General features: G+C 40.4%; 1 protein-coding gene across 1 annotated transcript in view; it reads right to left on the minus strand.

The window, feature by feature from the left end:
- SPAG17 (sperm associated antigen 17) overlaps positions 1–13,040 on the minus strand; it is a 93,352-nt gene extending 80,312 nt beyond the window's left edge. The window contains 3 exon segments of the mRNA XM_050333893.1: positions 4,578–4,637; positions 5,446–5,586; positions 12,939–13,040. Of these exon segments, the coding sequence (XP_050189850.1) occupies positions 4,578–4,637; positions 5,446–5,586; positions 12,939–13,040 (303 nt within the window).
- Positions 13,041–14,791: the final 1,751 nt, after the last annotated feature.

Consider the following 14,791-nt stretch of genomic DNA (forward strand, 5'->3'; position numbering starts at 1 on the left):
TGCTGCAAGCTGCAGAGCTGCCTGGTTTCTTCTTTCTTCCTGTCGGAGGGGAGTTTGCTGCTGTTCTCTTCTCAGCTGTTGCTGGCTGCAGGCCCTGCTTAGAACTAATCCTAACCAGCTGAAGTTCGTGAGTTTTCTTCCATTGGAAGAACTTTCTGTTTTATTGCTGGTTTTTTCCTTCCCCCCCCCTTTTTTTTTTCCAGTGTGGGAAGGGAAGGGGAATCGAGTTTTTTTGTTCTTTCTCCGATATACCCTGGGGAGTGTTGTTTTTTTTTCCCCTTTCCTCCAACCCACCTGGTGGCAACCAAGGATCTCTCAGCGCCGCCTGGTGACGGGCACTGGACATTACAAGTTCTGCTCCTCCAGTGATCCAACAGCGCCACCTGGTGACTACAATAGGACACTACAAGTTCTACACCTCCAGTGACCCAACAGCGCCACCTGGTGAATGGTACAGGACATTACAAATTTTGCATCTCCAGTGACCCGATGGCACCCCCTGCTGACTGTGGTTGGAACTGCACCAAAGGGTGCAAAAAATTGAACTATTTAATTTTCCTTTTGCCAGTTTATCGGTTTGTTCTTGAAGGGGATTATTGGTGGGTATAGGAGTATTGCTTAGTTATTTTACTTGGGTTTTTTCGTGTTCCTGTTAATACACACATACCTTTTAATAAAGGGCTGTTATTTTCCCTTTTCCATAATTTGTTTTCCTTCAATCGAAGCCTCTTAATTTTGAATTTATAATTGTTTAGAAAGAGAAGTTTGGGTCTTTTCCTCCTAATCCATCCTCAGCAAAAGACCCTTGTCTCATTTAAACTGGGACAAAACTGAAAGAATGTAAGCCTACAATACCAGGCATTTATCAAGCCCTTCCCAGCCTAGACTGAGAAAAACACAGAGTGCACAGAGTCAGCTTTTTCACAGCTGTGTGATCTTGCAGGGGAAAGAAAGACATAGAGGAGAAAAAAAAAGGCATCACTAAAGACAGGATGTAGGCTTAAAACCCAAGAAAAATAAAATAATTTGCTGGAAACTTTCAACTACACTTCAACTACACTTCCACTACATTTGAGGTCCAAAGCCTAGACAGTCCATTTACCTTTTCCTTTCTAATATGAATGCTTATTCAATCACCTCCTCCTCTCACCTCCTGCAAGTTAGGGAATTCGCTGCTGTCACAGACTTCACTCCACTTGTGTAATGGCCTCTCCCCCTGGGTTGTACCCATCTTTTCTATTTAAAGCATGCTTTCACTCTTCCACAGCATACTATACAGAGCCTAGGACAAGGTGAATTTACTCCTTAGACTTGTTTGCCCAGGAGTTTTTCTAACCTGTATTCACCTATACTTGTCCTCATGGAATCATAAGTCTAGCAAGGATTACTGGAGTGTGGTGCACACCGCTCATGCTGCCTCCTATCCTCTAAATGCAGGAGACGCTGTAGATTAAGAGCTGGAAATACTTATTTACAACTGATTTATTCTGCTTCAGTCTCACTGAATTCCAGGATGAGAATGGAATATGATTCAGATTTGGTACCTGACTCTGATTATATTTTTCGGTTTGACAACTTTAGGTAGGAGCCTTGCTGTAAGAAACCAGACTTAATATATTAATTCTTGATAGGGAGTGGAATAAAGGTTAATATTTTTAATTGCAATCAAGCCTTTTTGGTTACACAGGATGACTTGTCCCAGAGATGAGCCAGAACAGCATGGAAAGATGCTGTTGATTAAAAGATTTTCATTTTCCTGGCTTCAAGGACATGTTTTGAAAGCAGTGTTCTGGGATCCACAGCTAAATAAAAACTGCTTTTGTCTCTGCCACTTATGCCTTTTTCATCTTTCCATGACCCTTTATTCCAAGCATCTTGGTTTATATGACAGAAGCACAAAACTCTTTCACATCTGTTTCACACCTTCCGTCCCTCCCTCTCTCATGGTCATGACCTTCATTCCACTGTCCATTTCCAGCAACACAATCTACTTCCAGTCTTCTCAAATGAAGGGGCCACATGAGGATCCATCTTCTTTCATAATCACCTTGGTACTACTTCTCAGCTCCAGCTTGTTTCCTTACTAGTATGGGACATGAATCCTTCTCAGAATTTCCTGGGTAACATAAAGGCAACTTTCTTGACCCTCTCCCAGTGAATCCAACAAAATTGGAAAATAACTCTTACAAGAAAAAGAAAAAAAAAAAATCTTTCCAATCCACACAACTGCTGAATTCAATCTCATCAGAATTTTTAAGGGGGGAAAAAAAAAAAAACCATCAGCGTCATGAACAATCTAGTGTGGAAAATTTAGGCTTGAATAGATTTTCAAAATTCAAAATTCGGAAAGTAAAATACTATCATATTTAGTAGCAGTAAAGTACCTTAACGACACATGACATTAATAGAAAACTGACAACACATGATATTATCTAACCTTAAAAGAAAACTGACAAAACAAACCGGTAAATATCAATAAAAGATACATACCTTGCTTATAAAATGCATATATTATTAGTTTCAGGTCTTGTCTGTTGGGAAAACTGTACATGAAAAATTATGAAGTCTGTTGATATTTTAAAGAAAGCATAACAGTTTCCCTCCCATATATAAGAAAAAAATTATTTCCACAGCATCTTTATTACAGAATTGGTCCATCATCACTGAATTAAATGCTGGAATTACCAATCAGGACTCCTACCCATAGCAAGTCACGTAATGGTCAGAAAAGGTGTTAGACACCTAATTCTCCTGGATTTGGAAATTTTTTAGCTACATATTCATAAACACTGCTATGATCTTCTTCACTTTGAATAATAAGAGGGATATGAAATACAATACAGTAAGATGATAGAAACCCTGAAGGGAAATAACTTAGAACAGAAAATAGGAATTATTTTAATATGATATATCATTAGCTTGCAATATATCATGAACAGTTTGTTAAAGTCTCTTGACTTGTAGGCACTACAGACTGCTGCACTGAGATTTATTAAAAACCCCTGCATTTCAGTAGATGAAAAGTGCAAGACCAATGACATGGGTAACAATGGTACTATTAATACCATTAATAATCACATTACTATGCACATCATTACTCTCAAATTCACACACATGTACATGTCATATGTTCAAAGACCACTGAACATCAGGAATGTCATTTACAGGTTCTCTAAGAAATGAACGTGCACTTGTGGTAATGACAGTTTGTTAAATCCTGCCACAGAGAGAACTGTAAGTGGTGATGGTAGAAATGCTCCTATCAGAACTTTTCACAACACCGTGTTCTGTCCCAATCTGGTATTTTTTTATCTTTGTTGCAATGAAAGCTTTGAATGCACAAACTGCACATAGAATCTATGTGAATGCTCAGGAGCAAATTCTGCCCAGTGAGGCAGGATCTTAATGGTTTGGCAACACGATCAATCTTTTAATTCGCTACAGCCTGAACGGAAACTGAGTCCAAGCAAAAGGTCAGAACAGGCATTTTATATTCTCTGTTAAAGGAGAGGAGGAAAAAAATGTCTTTGAGGAGTAAAGTAAGTAGCTAATGAGACACAGCACTGACAGCTGGAATTTAATAAGTATCCACTTCACAAGGAAAATTGCTCTTAGTAATTAAATACAGGTATCATACAAAGCTTCTGCTTAGAGCTAGACTTCAAAATCCTTCTGCCAGTAGGACTGAAGAGGTCTTACATACCAGGTAATATAAGGGTGAGTTTGCCTGGGAGGCTAGTCCTAAATGAAGAGGGTTAATTGCATAAAATTCACAGTCATGTCAGTGGTAAATAATTCCAAAGGGACTTGTTCAGACAGTAACGTGGCATTACTGAAAAACAGACCGCAACTAAAAAGACCTGTTATAAAGTCCACCAAAACCTGAGACACATAAAAAGTTTATTGGTCATTGCAGAAATAAAATGCAAACAAGATCTTTTTAGAGGGATCCAAAATTCTTTATGCTCCAGGTCTGCAGGTCCATAAAACTCTACCTGAGAAAATTTTAAGCAATCTTCTAATTAAATCGCAGGATTTTATAGCCTCTCACAAGCTGTAAGTAAAACATTAACAAGGTAGGAGGAAGCCCTCTTTGTACTAGGCATGATTCCAAACCCCGTTGACATATCCCACTAGACAAACCAGATTAGACTGTAACATCAAACAGATAATAATGGATAGTAGCACACAGAATGAATTGTGTTTCATTGAGAGGATTGCATTCCCATAAATGAAGGTGTAAGTCTCTAAATTACTGGGAGCATCTGAGAGACCAGAGTCTGACTGGTTTTCTGTAATTTGAGACATCACCATGAAAATATGATCATATAATATATCCTTAAATAATAAAACTCTTACCCCTGAAAAGACACCTTGATCATCTCTTAACCAACAGTACAACAGAACACTGTTGGTATCACAAAACAAACCCCAGTTTAAGTATCTAGATGGTTGAATATTTTTAGCAACTAAATACAATAGATTTGCATTTACTCAGGAATGCATAACACAATCACACAGTGTATTTACTTCAGTGTAAAAGACCACTGATCTCTGCAATACATGTTTTGACCTACCTCATAGTACATAGGCCCATCCTTAACCTTTTTTCCCTTTTGACTCCCACATTCTGTGATCTGCAAGTAAATAAAGCATTCTCCTGTGAGAAGATTTTATCTTTACATAGATTATTTTGCTCATTATTACCTTTTGCAAACACTACATTTACACCCCAAAACAGTGAGGAACCATCTCATGGTACCCCTGCACCTTAGGGAGGGAGTTTTTGTGATTGGTGCCTTGAAGAAAAGTCTGTAACAAAACTTCATCACATCCCTTCATTACAAGGAGCAGAGCAGCTTATACAGTAAGCTTTTCTTTTTCCATTTTTAACTCCTATGAATTAGGGAAATTAAGCTGGTGAAAGGTGTAGAGTGTAAGTTGTACGAGGAGTGGCTGAGGGAGCTGGACAAATTTTTTCTCGGGGGTGACCTTATTGCTCTCTGTAACTACCTGAAAGGAGGTTTCAGCAAGGTGGAGGTTGGACTCTTCTCTCAGGTAATCAACAATAGAACAACAGGAAATGGCCTCAAGTTCTCCAGGGGAGGTTTGGGTTGGACATCAGGAAGAATTTCTTCACTGAAAGGGGTGTCAAGCATTGGAACAGGCTGCCGAGGGAGACAGTGGAGTCACCGTCCCTGGAAGTGTTCAAGAAACGACTGGATGTGGCACTCAGTGCCATTGCCTAGCTGGTGTGGTGGTGTTTGGTCAAAGGCTGGACTCGATGATCCTGGAGGTCTTTTAAAACCTTAATGATTCTGTGAATTAGTGTAATTTTTGAAACTTCCACAGAGTAATTTATCATTACCACAGGCCAAAGAAGGCAGTACCTAGAAGTGAGATCTACAGTTTGGTTTGTTATTAAAAGTTACTTTCTTGGTATACCTGTCTGAAAATGTCTTCATGGGTTATTACGCTGAAGAGCTTTCGCTGTGGCACCCGCACAGCCATAGACAGGGCCCGAGTGTGGATTTCATCCTCAGTCTTGGTCCCAACAACGAAAGCGATGCTAGGCTTCCAGTCATCCTACATTCCAAAATAAAAATTTTAAGGTATTAAAACTCAAGTGAAGAAAAGTGCTTCTCTGCAGTTTGAAAAAGTAATCCTGTAGAGATGGCTTTATGTTTCTTTAAGACATACTAAACATCACTGTATTAATGATACCGAAATAAACTGAAAACGCACATACTACTTTGCCCCAATTCTTTCTGCCATCAGGTGGCAGCATTATGCTACGGAAAACACAAATGCCTACAAACAGCCTCTACAAACTGTTTGTCAAACTCTTACAGTAACAAAGTAACATCAAATGAGTATGGTATGATGTAATTATATGTACATGTCCCATTTTTTTAACCACAGAATATTCAGAAAAACAAAAAAAGATAGAAAGATAGAAAGATCATCTGGGTCACCAAGTGAAACTGCAAGTAGCTACAGTTAACTCATCTAAAAGGGTCCCTACAGCTCCATACATCATGAACTTCCTTGATGTTTTACTGTAGCACAAAATGAACCTCAAGTGTTTAAAATTACAAAGTGCTGGAGAGTGCAAGAACATCACTGATGCTCTAGGAGCATGCAAACACCATGGAATTTCTGAGAGGAGAGTGCCCAGCTGACCTGGGGCAGCAGGCATTGTTTAATGGAGAGGTGGAAGCAGCAATGGCCCATGTGGGGACTTTAACTCCTCCTGCCTAAAGATGAAAGATAGCTACCAGTGCACAGCACTACAAAAGAGCTCTGGATAATCCAATATTATCATCAAAGTTGTCATTGTATAGTTGCCAAGAGTTGGACAGAAAAACTTTACCTTTGTCTGAACAGAGAGGATTTAGGTGCCCATGTCTTTGTGCAAATAATTTTCTAGGCTCTCAGAACTGAGACTGAAATGCCCTCATGTGGCAGTATCCTGGTGCTCCCAGGGCTCACCAGCAGAGAAGGAGTCTCTAGAACAACCACTCACTCACTTGTGACATGAGCTAATGAGGAACTGATATCACTACACTGTCCACTTAAGTAAGGACCGCTAGGAGAGGGGAACAAAGTCCAGTCAGTCTCACAGAGAGATGATGACAGCACAAGAGCAGCAGGCGTCAGGAATGTCAGGTTCTACTCAGGATGCTAGGGTAAGCATGGTCCAGCAGCAATACAGAGTCCACTCCCACAGCTTCCTGCTGCTTTTCAGATGTGCAAAGAAATCTCCATCAGACAAAATCCTAAAACCTCTGCCTTAGGCTTTCTTCACTTCCTCCTTAAAACTGGTATCTTGGTGCCCATAAATTAAACCTATTAGCATCGATTAATATCACCCTGCAACAAAGTCTCTGAAACTTCTTTCCTACAGTCCTGTCTCTTCTTGATTTTTCCACCTCTTGGCCACAGTTGTCCCTAGTTAATTTCTCCTTCCATTTCCACTCTCTTGCTCCTCATCTGAGTTCCACCACTTCTCTTAAAGCTTACCACACTTGAGTCTTACTCCCCTAACTCTCGCTCTCTGTCTCCTTGTCCAGCTCGTCTCTAGCTTCATTATCTGATACCACTTCCAGCTTTTTCCATCCTCAGATTTCCCCCTCCCCCAAATCCTTATTCTCTAGCCCCTATAATAATTCCCAGGCACTCTCATAATTATGGTTGAGCAATGAGACTCTTCTTCACAAAGACATAATAAAGCCTTTGCAAGAGGAAAGGAAATTTTCCTACTTTTCACTGTGGTGCCCACCTTCACAGCAGCCTGTGACAAAGCACCAAAGCAAAACATCAGGGTTAGTCCTGTTTGTGCAAAACGAATTTTCTAGAAAAAAACCTTGGGAATTAGTTAAACAAAATTATCCAACACAGTATTTTTGTTATCCAAACAAAAATTATCTTTTAGTGTGCCTCATTTTCTCCCCCCTGAAAATGCTCTGCTTCAAAGAAACAAGCTAATAAAGCTTCTTCACAGAACAGCTATGAGAATATTTATAGCATATACAAAACACTGACTAATATATTAAATATAAAATACATGGAATGAGGCTCTACAAGATATCTATTCGGGTAGTGAAAATTATAACCCAAAATTACTTAATTCTACAGAAATTTATGCAGCTGGATACAAGGTCTTTTGCACAAAAACTTAAACATTATTAGAGACAGCCTATACCTCCCTAGTGCAAAATGAAGGAAAAAAAATTGCTTTTCTAAGAAAAAGTGCAATACCTGGGAATTGGAGCTAGATAAATATCAGAAGTAGCTATACACACTTAACAAGGAATAATGATCCAGACTTCCCAAAGTCATTATTAGCATGGCATCTGTTTCTAGACTGATCAATACTGAAGCCCTTAAAGATCATTTTTCAGAAAAGCTGCACACTGAGAACAGCAACTGCAGTCAGAAAGAACAGTGAATATGCAGTGTAAGTATATAGTTTAAGGTGTTTAATTGATTATACTCTTTTCGGACCTTAAAAATTAATATTTTTGCAATACAGCCTTTATATGATCAATCCTGTAACAGTACCCATAATGTTCAAGGCACTGAAAGGACAGAGAAGAAACAGACCCTGCTTCTACAGCTCACCACCTAAAATCACAACATAAAAATGAGAAGGAAAAGTAGTAAAATGTATATAGTTACTTTGAAAATATTTTCTCCCTCAATATACAACTGTTCCTCTACTTAGTTTAATTCTTTCAAATGTTATTGTAGAAGCGAGACCTGAGTAAGGATCTGAAAGAGGATAGATTAGTAACCCTAAGGCTACCCCAAAGAGGTTCCTAGCCTAAAGAACTGGATAGAGAAAACCATAAAAAATAACTACTGGAAAAGCATGGAAACAGTCTAGAGAGGCTGCCATTGAGAATATAACGAGCGCTACGAAGTGTGAACAAAGAAGACCAAAATGCAGGGAGTAAATATCCTACAGAATCAACAATACTGATTCAATTTTGAATAAAAAACATTGAAGCTGGAAATGTGGCATTGGTAACTGAACACTCCTTAAACCATCTGAAACAAGCCCCAGTAAAGAGGAGGCCAGATCGCTTTCACTGTAAAACATCCAGTGACAATCATTGTCACAAATGACATTGTCCTCCTGGTCTTAAAACTCTTGGCCACATCGAGAATTGAAATGCACCAGCATCCCTCTTGGTGTTAGAAATAACCACCTATGGGGAAAACTTCTATGTCTCTCAGTTGAAGGGGGGCCAAGCCTAGCAAGATCCACTTAACTCTGAAAGCTCCATGTAAGTATCTAGCAGTTTTGCAAAATCCTTGTTTTCATAAAACACAGAAGGTGTCTTATCTTCTCCTGATTTTGTTCTCAAGCCTCCACTGTGTTTCTCTGTAATGTGATTTTTTTTTAACTGTTAAAAAGAGTACACATAGACTACGTATCGTATTCATCACAGCAGTATTTGAATAGCATAGGTATATTAGGAAAATCTCTAACTCCAATTCACATTGAAGAAAAAAGATGTAGCACACCTTAATTTTTTTTCCTTTTTAAACATATCTTGGTTTTTCTGCTTCATTGCCTAGACACAAAAGGGCAGCTGTTCTAGTGAAGATATTTGAACAAGTCAAGCATATTGTTTGTTTTTTTCAGTTCCATTTTCTAGATCTCTTTGCGAGGAAAAGCATCAAGCACCCACCTCCCCCATTTCCAGGCAATCTGAGTATCTGTCATTTTGCATTGCCACTTATTCTTGTGGTATCTAATGTTACGGGGTTTGCTGGTTTTTTTTTGTTTGTGGTGGTGTTTTTTCGTGGTTTTTGTTTGTTTGTTTGTTTGTTTTTTACGGGGGGTGTGAGGAAGGAGGAGTGTTTATCTTATTTAATTGTTTGTTTGTTTTCCTTAGGCCAACTACTAGTAGGTTCATTTCACTTCAGCAGAATTTCAAATTTGCCTGTAATGGCTGAGGAGAAACATTTGACAACTCAAACTCAAACATTTGAGCACCAAACAGCAAGAGTTCTTTAATCTCCTGATTTTTACAAAATACTTCAGAAACAATGAGATTTATTAGTGATTTATGAACAATTAGAGCAATAATAACTCTAGCATTTTTTACTTTCAACAGTGAGGGAGCTTGTAAATCAGGAAATGCTGCTGGCATTACTGGGAAAGGTCGCTTATCAGCAGTTTTGTAGTCCTACCATAGTGACTGTGTAGGACATCACTGCTAAGAAATCTGCAAGTCCATTTTCATTGTCTGCTAAGTGACACACCCATTTTACTAATAGCTTCTGTTTTTAAGGGCCTGAGGTTTTGCTGTATGACCTGGGCAGGTTAGAGAACACCAAAGCTCAATGGAATGTTAATTTTTCCCTGAAGAGAAAAGCAGTGTGAATAGCAATCAAAAGTGGTGCCATCCTAGTCAGAACATATTTAATGGTTTTACAAGATTTAAGTTCAGTTCAATTTTCAGGCCCTGGAATGCCAGTAAAAAGGGAGAAACCACACAGATGGAAAGTTAGCACAGAATATGGCTTCCAGTTGCTATACTATTAATAAGAACAAATAATAGATGACAGTTATTTCAATTAAGGGCTTATTTGCCCAGAATTCTCTTTTCACTTAGCAAATATTGCCCTTCAGCTACTTAACACATGCAAAATTTAAAACTACCCAAGAATCTTAATTTATATTTTGTAATTTAATTCTGTAGTGAACCCAATTAAAATAGATGATAAATATCTGAAGGCAAATAAAGTTTGCAGCTCCATGATCTTCTGCACAGCACATTAGAAATGAGAAAGATGTATATAAACTATACTGTAAGGCTCTGGAAAATGCATATTTCCTCTGTACATGTTTTCATGTTGTGTGTTTGCCAGTTTTCACAGCGCATTTAGTAGAAGTAATTATTTGGTTAGTAAATACCATTTAAATCATATTTTACTTAGCATACCCCTCCATAAAAGTCTTAACAGCACTGGTAAAATGACTCTTTTTCATAGATGGAACTAATAAAATAGTGTAAGTCATAAACACACATTAAAATGTGAAATTTCATCACTCAGTCTATCTGGTACAATTTAAAACCAGTTCTAATAAATTCCCTTTGACTCCACTAAACAGAAAGAATATTTTCTGAAGTGATACCAGTAAAAGATTTAAAAATTTTTTACATACGAACTATGAGGAGAGACATTTGTTTACTTGTTAGGAGTTCCTGTCATCTCCCAAATAATTTCAAATTCATACGGTATATCACATACAACACTGAGGATGAGTAAGAAATAAGTTTTGTGCACTTTGTCTGGTGAAATCTACAATTCAAGTTGCTCAGTACTCTTTTACAGGATGCTTTTATATATTCAAGTTTAAACCTTGTATGCTATATGAATAGTGGGGTAGGGGGGGCAGGGTGAGGGATACTGTGGTCAGACTATTTGCAGAATGAGATTTGATTTTTAAAAATCATGTTTATCCTTTAATAAAAAAACCCTATGTGATTAAGTAGTTAAGACATTCAATGCCCTCCGTGTTCAAGAGGAAGAGGTTAAATTTGGCAGCCGTGTGATACTTGTGTCAAAGATGTGCTTTTACAGAGCACATTTATTTACATTAAGTACACCCACATTCTGCCACGCTTGACGAATCTTGATTCACACATGCCCAGAAGAGATTCCCTGGCATTTGACACTTTTGCATAGAATATGCTCTTGCCCGTGACTGTAAGACCTGAACATACTGCATATTCCTGCAGCAAGAAAATTTCAGTGGCTGCCCAGCACCTCAGAATCCTGAGCTTAAGCTGGCTGCAGCAAGGAGACTGTTTGTTTCCGTGTTCCCAAGGCTCTGCTTGTGAAAAGCAACACAGAGAAAGTGAAATTACCTGAACTGGAACAGAAGGTAGTTGGACAGTACCAGAACTGTGGAAAAAAGGAATCTTTATTCAGCCCCCATGGGTATAGGTATTACGATAATCTTTAATTAGGTGATCACATACTTTTTCCTACAAAATTCTTGCCCCATTCAGTGAACATTCAACATTTTTTTTCCATCTGCCTCAATGTGTGGTCCTGAATAATAACAATTTTGACATTTCCTAAATTTTGAGCATTTTATTTCCTACCTTTAAAAATACTGCAATATAATGGCTTGCATTCAAGAAATGTAATAAATTACATATAGAGGCAGCAGAGTATACAAAGCACTTTGTTCAGTGAATTCACTGCACAATATCCACAACTACAATAAACACCACCATAAAAAAAAAAAATCACTAATTGGCACCTTGCTATTAAGCGTGGGAGAAAGGTCAGGAAATGAGTAGCTTATGGAGATTGAACCTCCAACCCATTCTTATGCTTCAGGGAGGTTCTCCTAGGGTCGGGATAAGATTCACAAGCAAGAAAGGGCTCAAGCACCTTTGAACTTTACTGAAAAATCTACATTCTAGGGAAAAGGGGAAATAAGAGTCTAAACTGAGTAGCTTAATTCAAAAAATGATCTTGTTTGCCTATAGGCAAACTATAGGGTTACTACCCTATAGTTTTTATATATATATATATATATAGTTTATATATAGTACTATAGGGTTACTACCAAATAAAAGCAAGTAAATATTGAAGAGATTTCTGGACATCTGTAGCATTTTTTGGGAAAAACAATTAGCCTGTTTAAAAGCCTCCTTCTGAATTCAGAGTTCCTCATATTTAATCAGAGGTGCTAGCATATGAAAAGAAAAAAAAAAACCACGAAAACACAAACCCACAGCAAATGAAACAAAAAACTGCTTCACGTTTTTAATAGGGCACAACAGGAATCCACAAAACAAGAAAGCCACGGAAGCAATTTGTCTCACTTGTAGAAGCAGTGCTAGATAAACACATACGAGATAAATATTATTGTTTGCTAAACTACCACCCTATTTTGAAACCAAATTCTCTCTTCCAAGTCAAGATTTATGAGAATTACATTGCTTACACAGAACCTGGAAACCTAAATATGCCTTTAGATCCTCACACTCTGTAAAAGAAAGAAAAATAAAAAGAAAAAAAGAGTGCCTTTTAGCTGCACACACTCAGGCAGGAAAATTACAGCCTCACATTTTCAACGCTACAGTTAATGCTGTGTCAGCACCTCCATCAAACCTCGTTGTTCAGCAGTTTATAAAAAGTTCACTCCCGAGCCGAAACTTGGCACCCAGAGCCCAGAAAGGAAAGTGCCGAGGAGAAGCAAATAAACCCGCTGTGCCGCCGCTCGGCGGCGGGGGGCACAGGGGGGCAGCTCGGCCGCATCGCGGGGCGACCCCGGGTACCGCTGGGAGCCCCCGCCAGCCGCGCTGCGACCACCAGGGCAGGGCAGGGCAGGGCAGCGCATCCCCCTCCCCGCCCTCCTCCCCACCGCGCCGCCGGCTCTGCCCCGCCGCTGCCTTCACCTCCTCGAAGGGGGCGGACACCAGCTCGGCCTCCCAGCTCGGGAGTGCGGAGGGTCGGCGCCCCGGAGAGTCGCGGGCGGACTTGGGCCGCTTGGGGCCCATGGCGGTGCGGGCGGGCGGCAGGAGGAGTGCCCGTGGGCCCCACGCGTCGCCCCGGTGACCGGTCCCGCGGGGCGGCGCCTGCCGGGCGGCGGAGCCGGGGCCGGCTGGGACATTGCTCCTAGCAGGAAAGGCTCGGGGAGATGCGCCTGTTAAGGTTCGACAAGAGGCGATCTCATCCACGGGTATAAATACCTAAAGGGGTGGTGGTGTCAAGAGGATGGAGCCAGGCAATAAGAGAACAGGCAGTGAACAAGAAACTGATCCAGAGGAAGTTCCACGTGGACACGAGGAAGAACTTTTTTACCACATGGGTGACCATTCACTGAAGCAGATTGCCCAAAGGGGTTGTGGAGTCTCCCTCACTGGAGATATCCCAGAACCATCTGCACCCAACCCTGTGCCATGTGCTCTGTGATGACCCTACTTAGGCAGGGAGGGTGGACCAGATGACACGCTGTGGTCCTTTCCAACCTGATTGATTCTGTGGAATTCTTGCAGGGCTTTCAGGTGCTTTCTCTCATAGTTTTTGAGATGAGCTGCCCGGAGGAGAGGCATTACTAAGGCTATATGGGAAGTGTTGGGTCTGCTTATGTTCACAAAGCCACCAAGTGACATGTCACATCCCCAGGGCCACAAAGCAGCACCCGCTGCATCTCTCCCTGTGCCTGGGGAGGAGGGCAAAGGAGTGATCCCCAGCCACGGCACTGGAGCGTGACCTGAGCAGCGAGGTGGGGGGTCAGCCAGGTGTGGGCAGCCAGGCCTGCTCCCAGGCCCAAGTGACTCTCCAAATACTACCATATGTTACAGCACTGGGACCAGGAGGGGAGAGGGAGGCACAGTTGGGAGAAAGCAGGAGAGCTGCCAAGATAAAGAATTCATTACAGAGGAGTCATGTCGTGATCTCACACTGGAGACGAGTGAAATATTCTGTGTGATTTAACATTTGGTGAAAATACCCCAAACCACATGCTGCCCTTCCCCCACCCCCTTATACCGACCAGGGTTGCTCAGAGCCTCCAAATCTTTATTTTATTTTCATCAGAGCTTAAAACCCTGCTGTGCAGCACATTACTGCTTTAGTCAGGATTTCATTCTGGGATGATACTGACCTAGTGTGTGTGCTGTATAAAGCACCTTTTATTACCTGGGTTTAGTGAAGAAATAGGAATTCAATTTCATAGGGGATGTAACAGGCAAGCTACGTCAAGCAACATCATCTAAGTTTGCAGAAGGGTATCTTCCCCATGTTTGCAGATAGTGATGCAGTTGATAACATGGGAAAGCATCACAGTAGATTTGCTAACAACCACAAACATTTTCCCCCACCCTGTTTTTTGGCTAATGTCCATTTTTTTTCCTGAGGTTTTCTTTTGTTGTCCAGAAAAAAAAATAAAAAATCACACCTCAGTTGTTCACAGAGAAAGGCAGAGTGACATTCCCTCGTTACTCTTGTTCTTCACTAAAATCTTGGGTACACAACCTGTGCCTGCTGAGGTGCACTGAAACAGTCTGGAAAGGAGGAACAGGGCAGGATCACCAGCTGATCTAGCAGAACAGTACAGAGGTTTGGTACAGAATGCACAGATAATGGTGCCAAATATCCTAATTATGAACTTCAGATTTTTCATCACTGAGTTTTCAGGACTGAATATAAGCTTCAGGAGGATTGACAGGAGAGGGTTGCATGCACGGATCTGGATGGTATGGCTGGAAATAAGCACTAATGTGATGTCAGTGGGAGAGGACAACTG

The sequence above is a fragment of the Myiozetetes cayanensis genome, unplaced genomic scaffold (assembly GCF_022539395.1).
Source record: "Myiozetetes cayanensis isolate MyiCay16 unplaced genomic scaffold, myiCay2020 scf5-8, whole genome shotgun sequence".
Classification (NCBI taxonomy): Eukaryota; Metazoa; Chordata; class Aves; order Passeriformes; family Tyrannidae; genus Myiozetetes; species Myiozetetes cayanensis.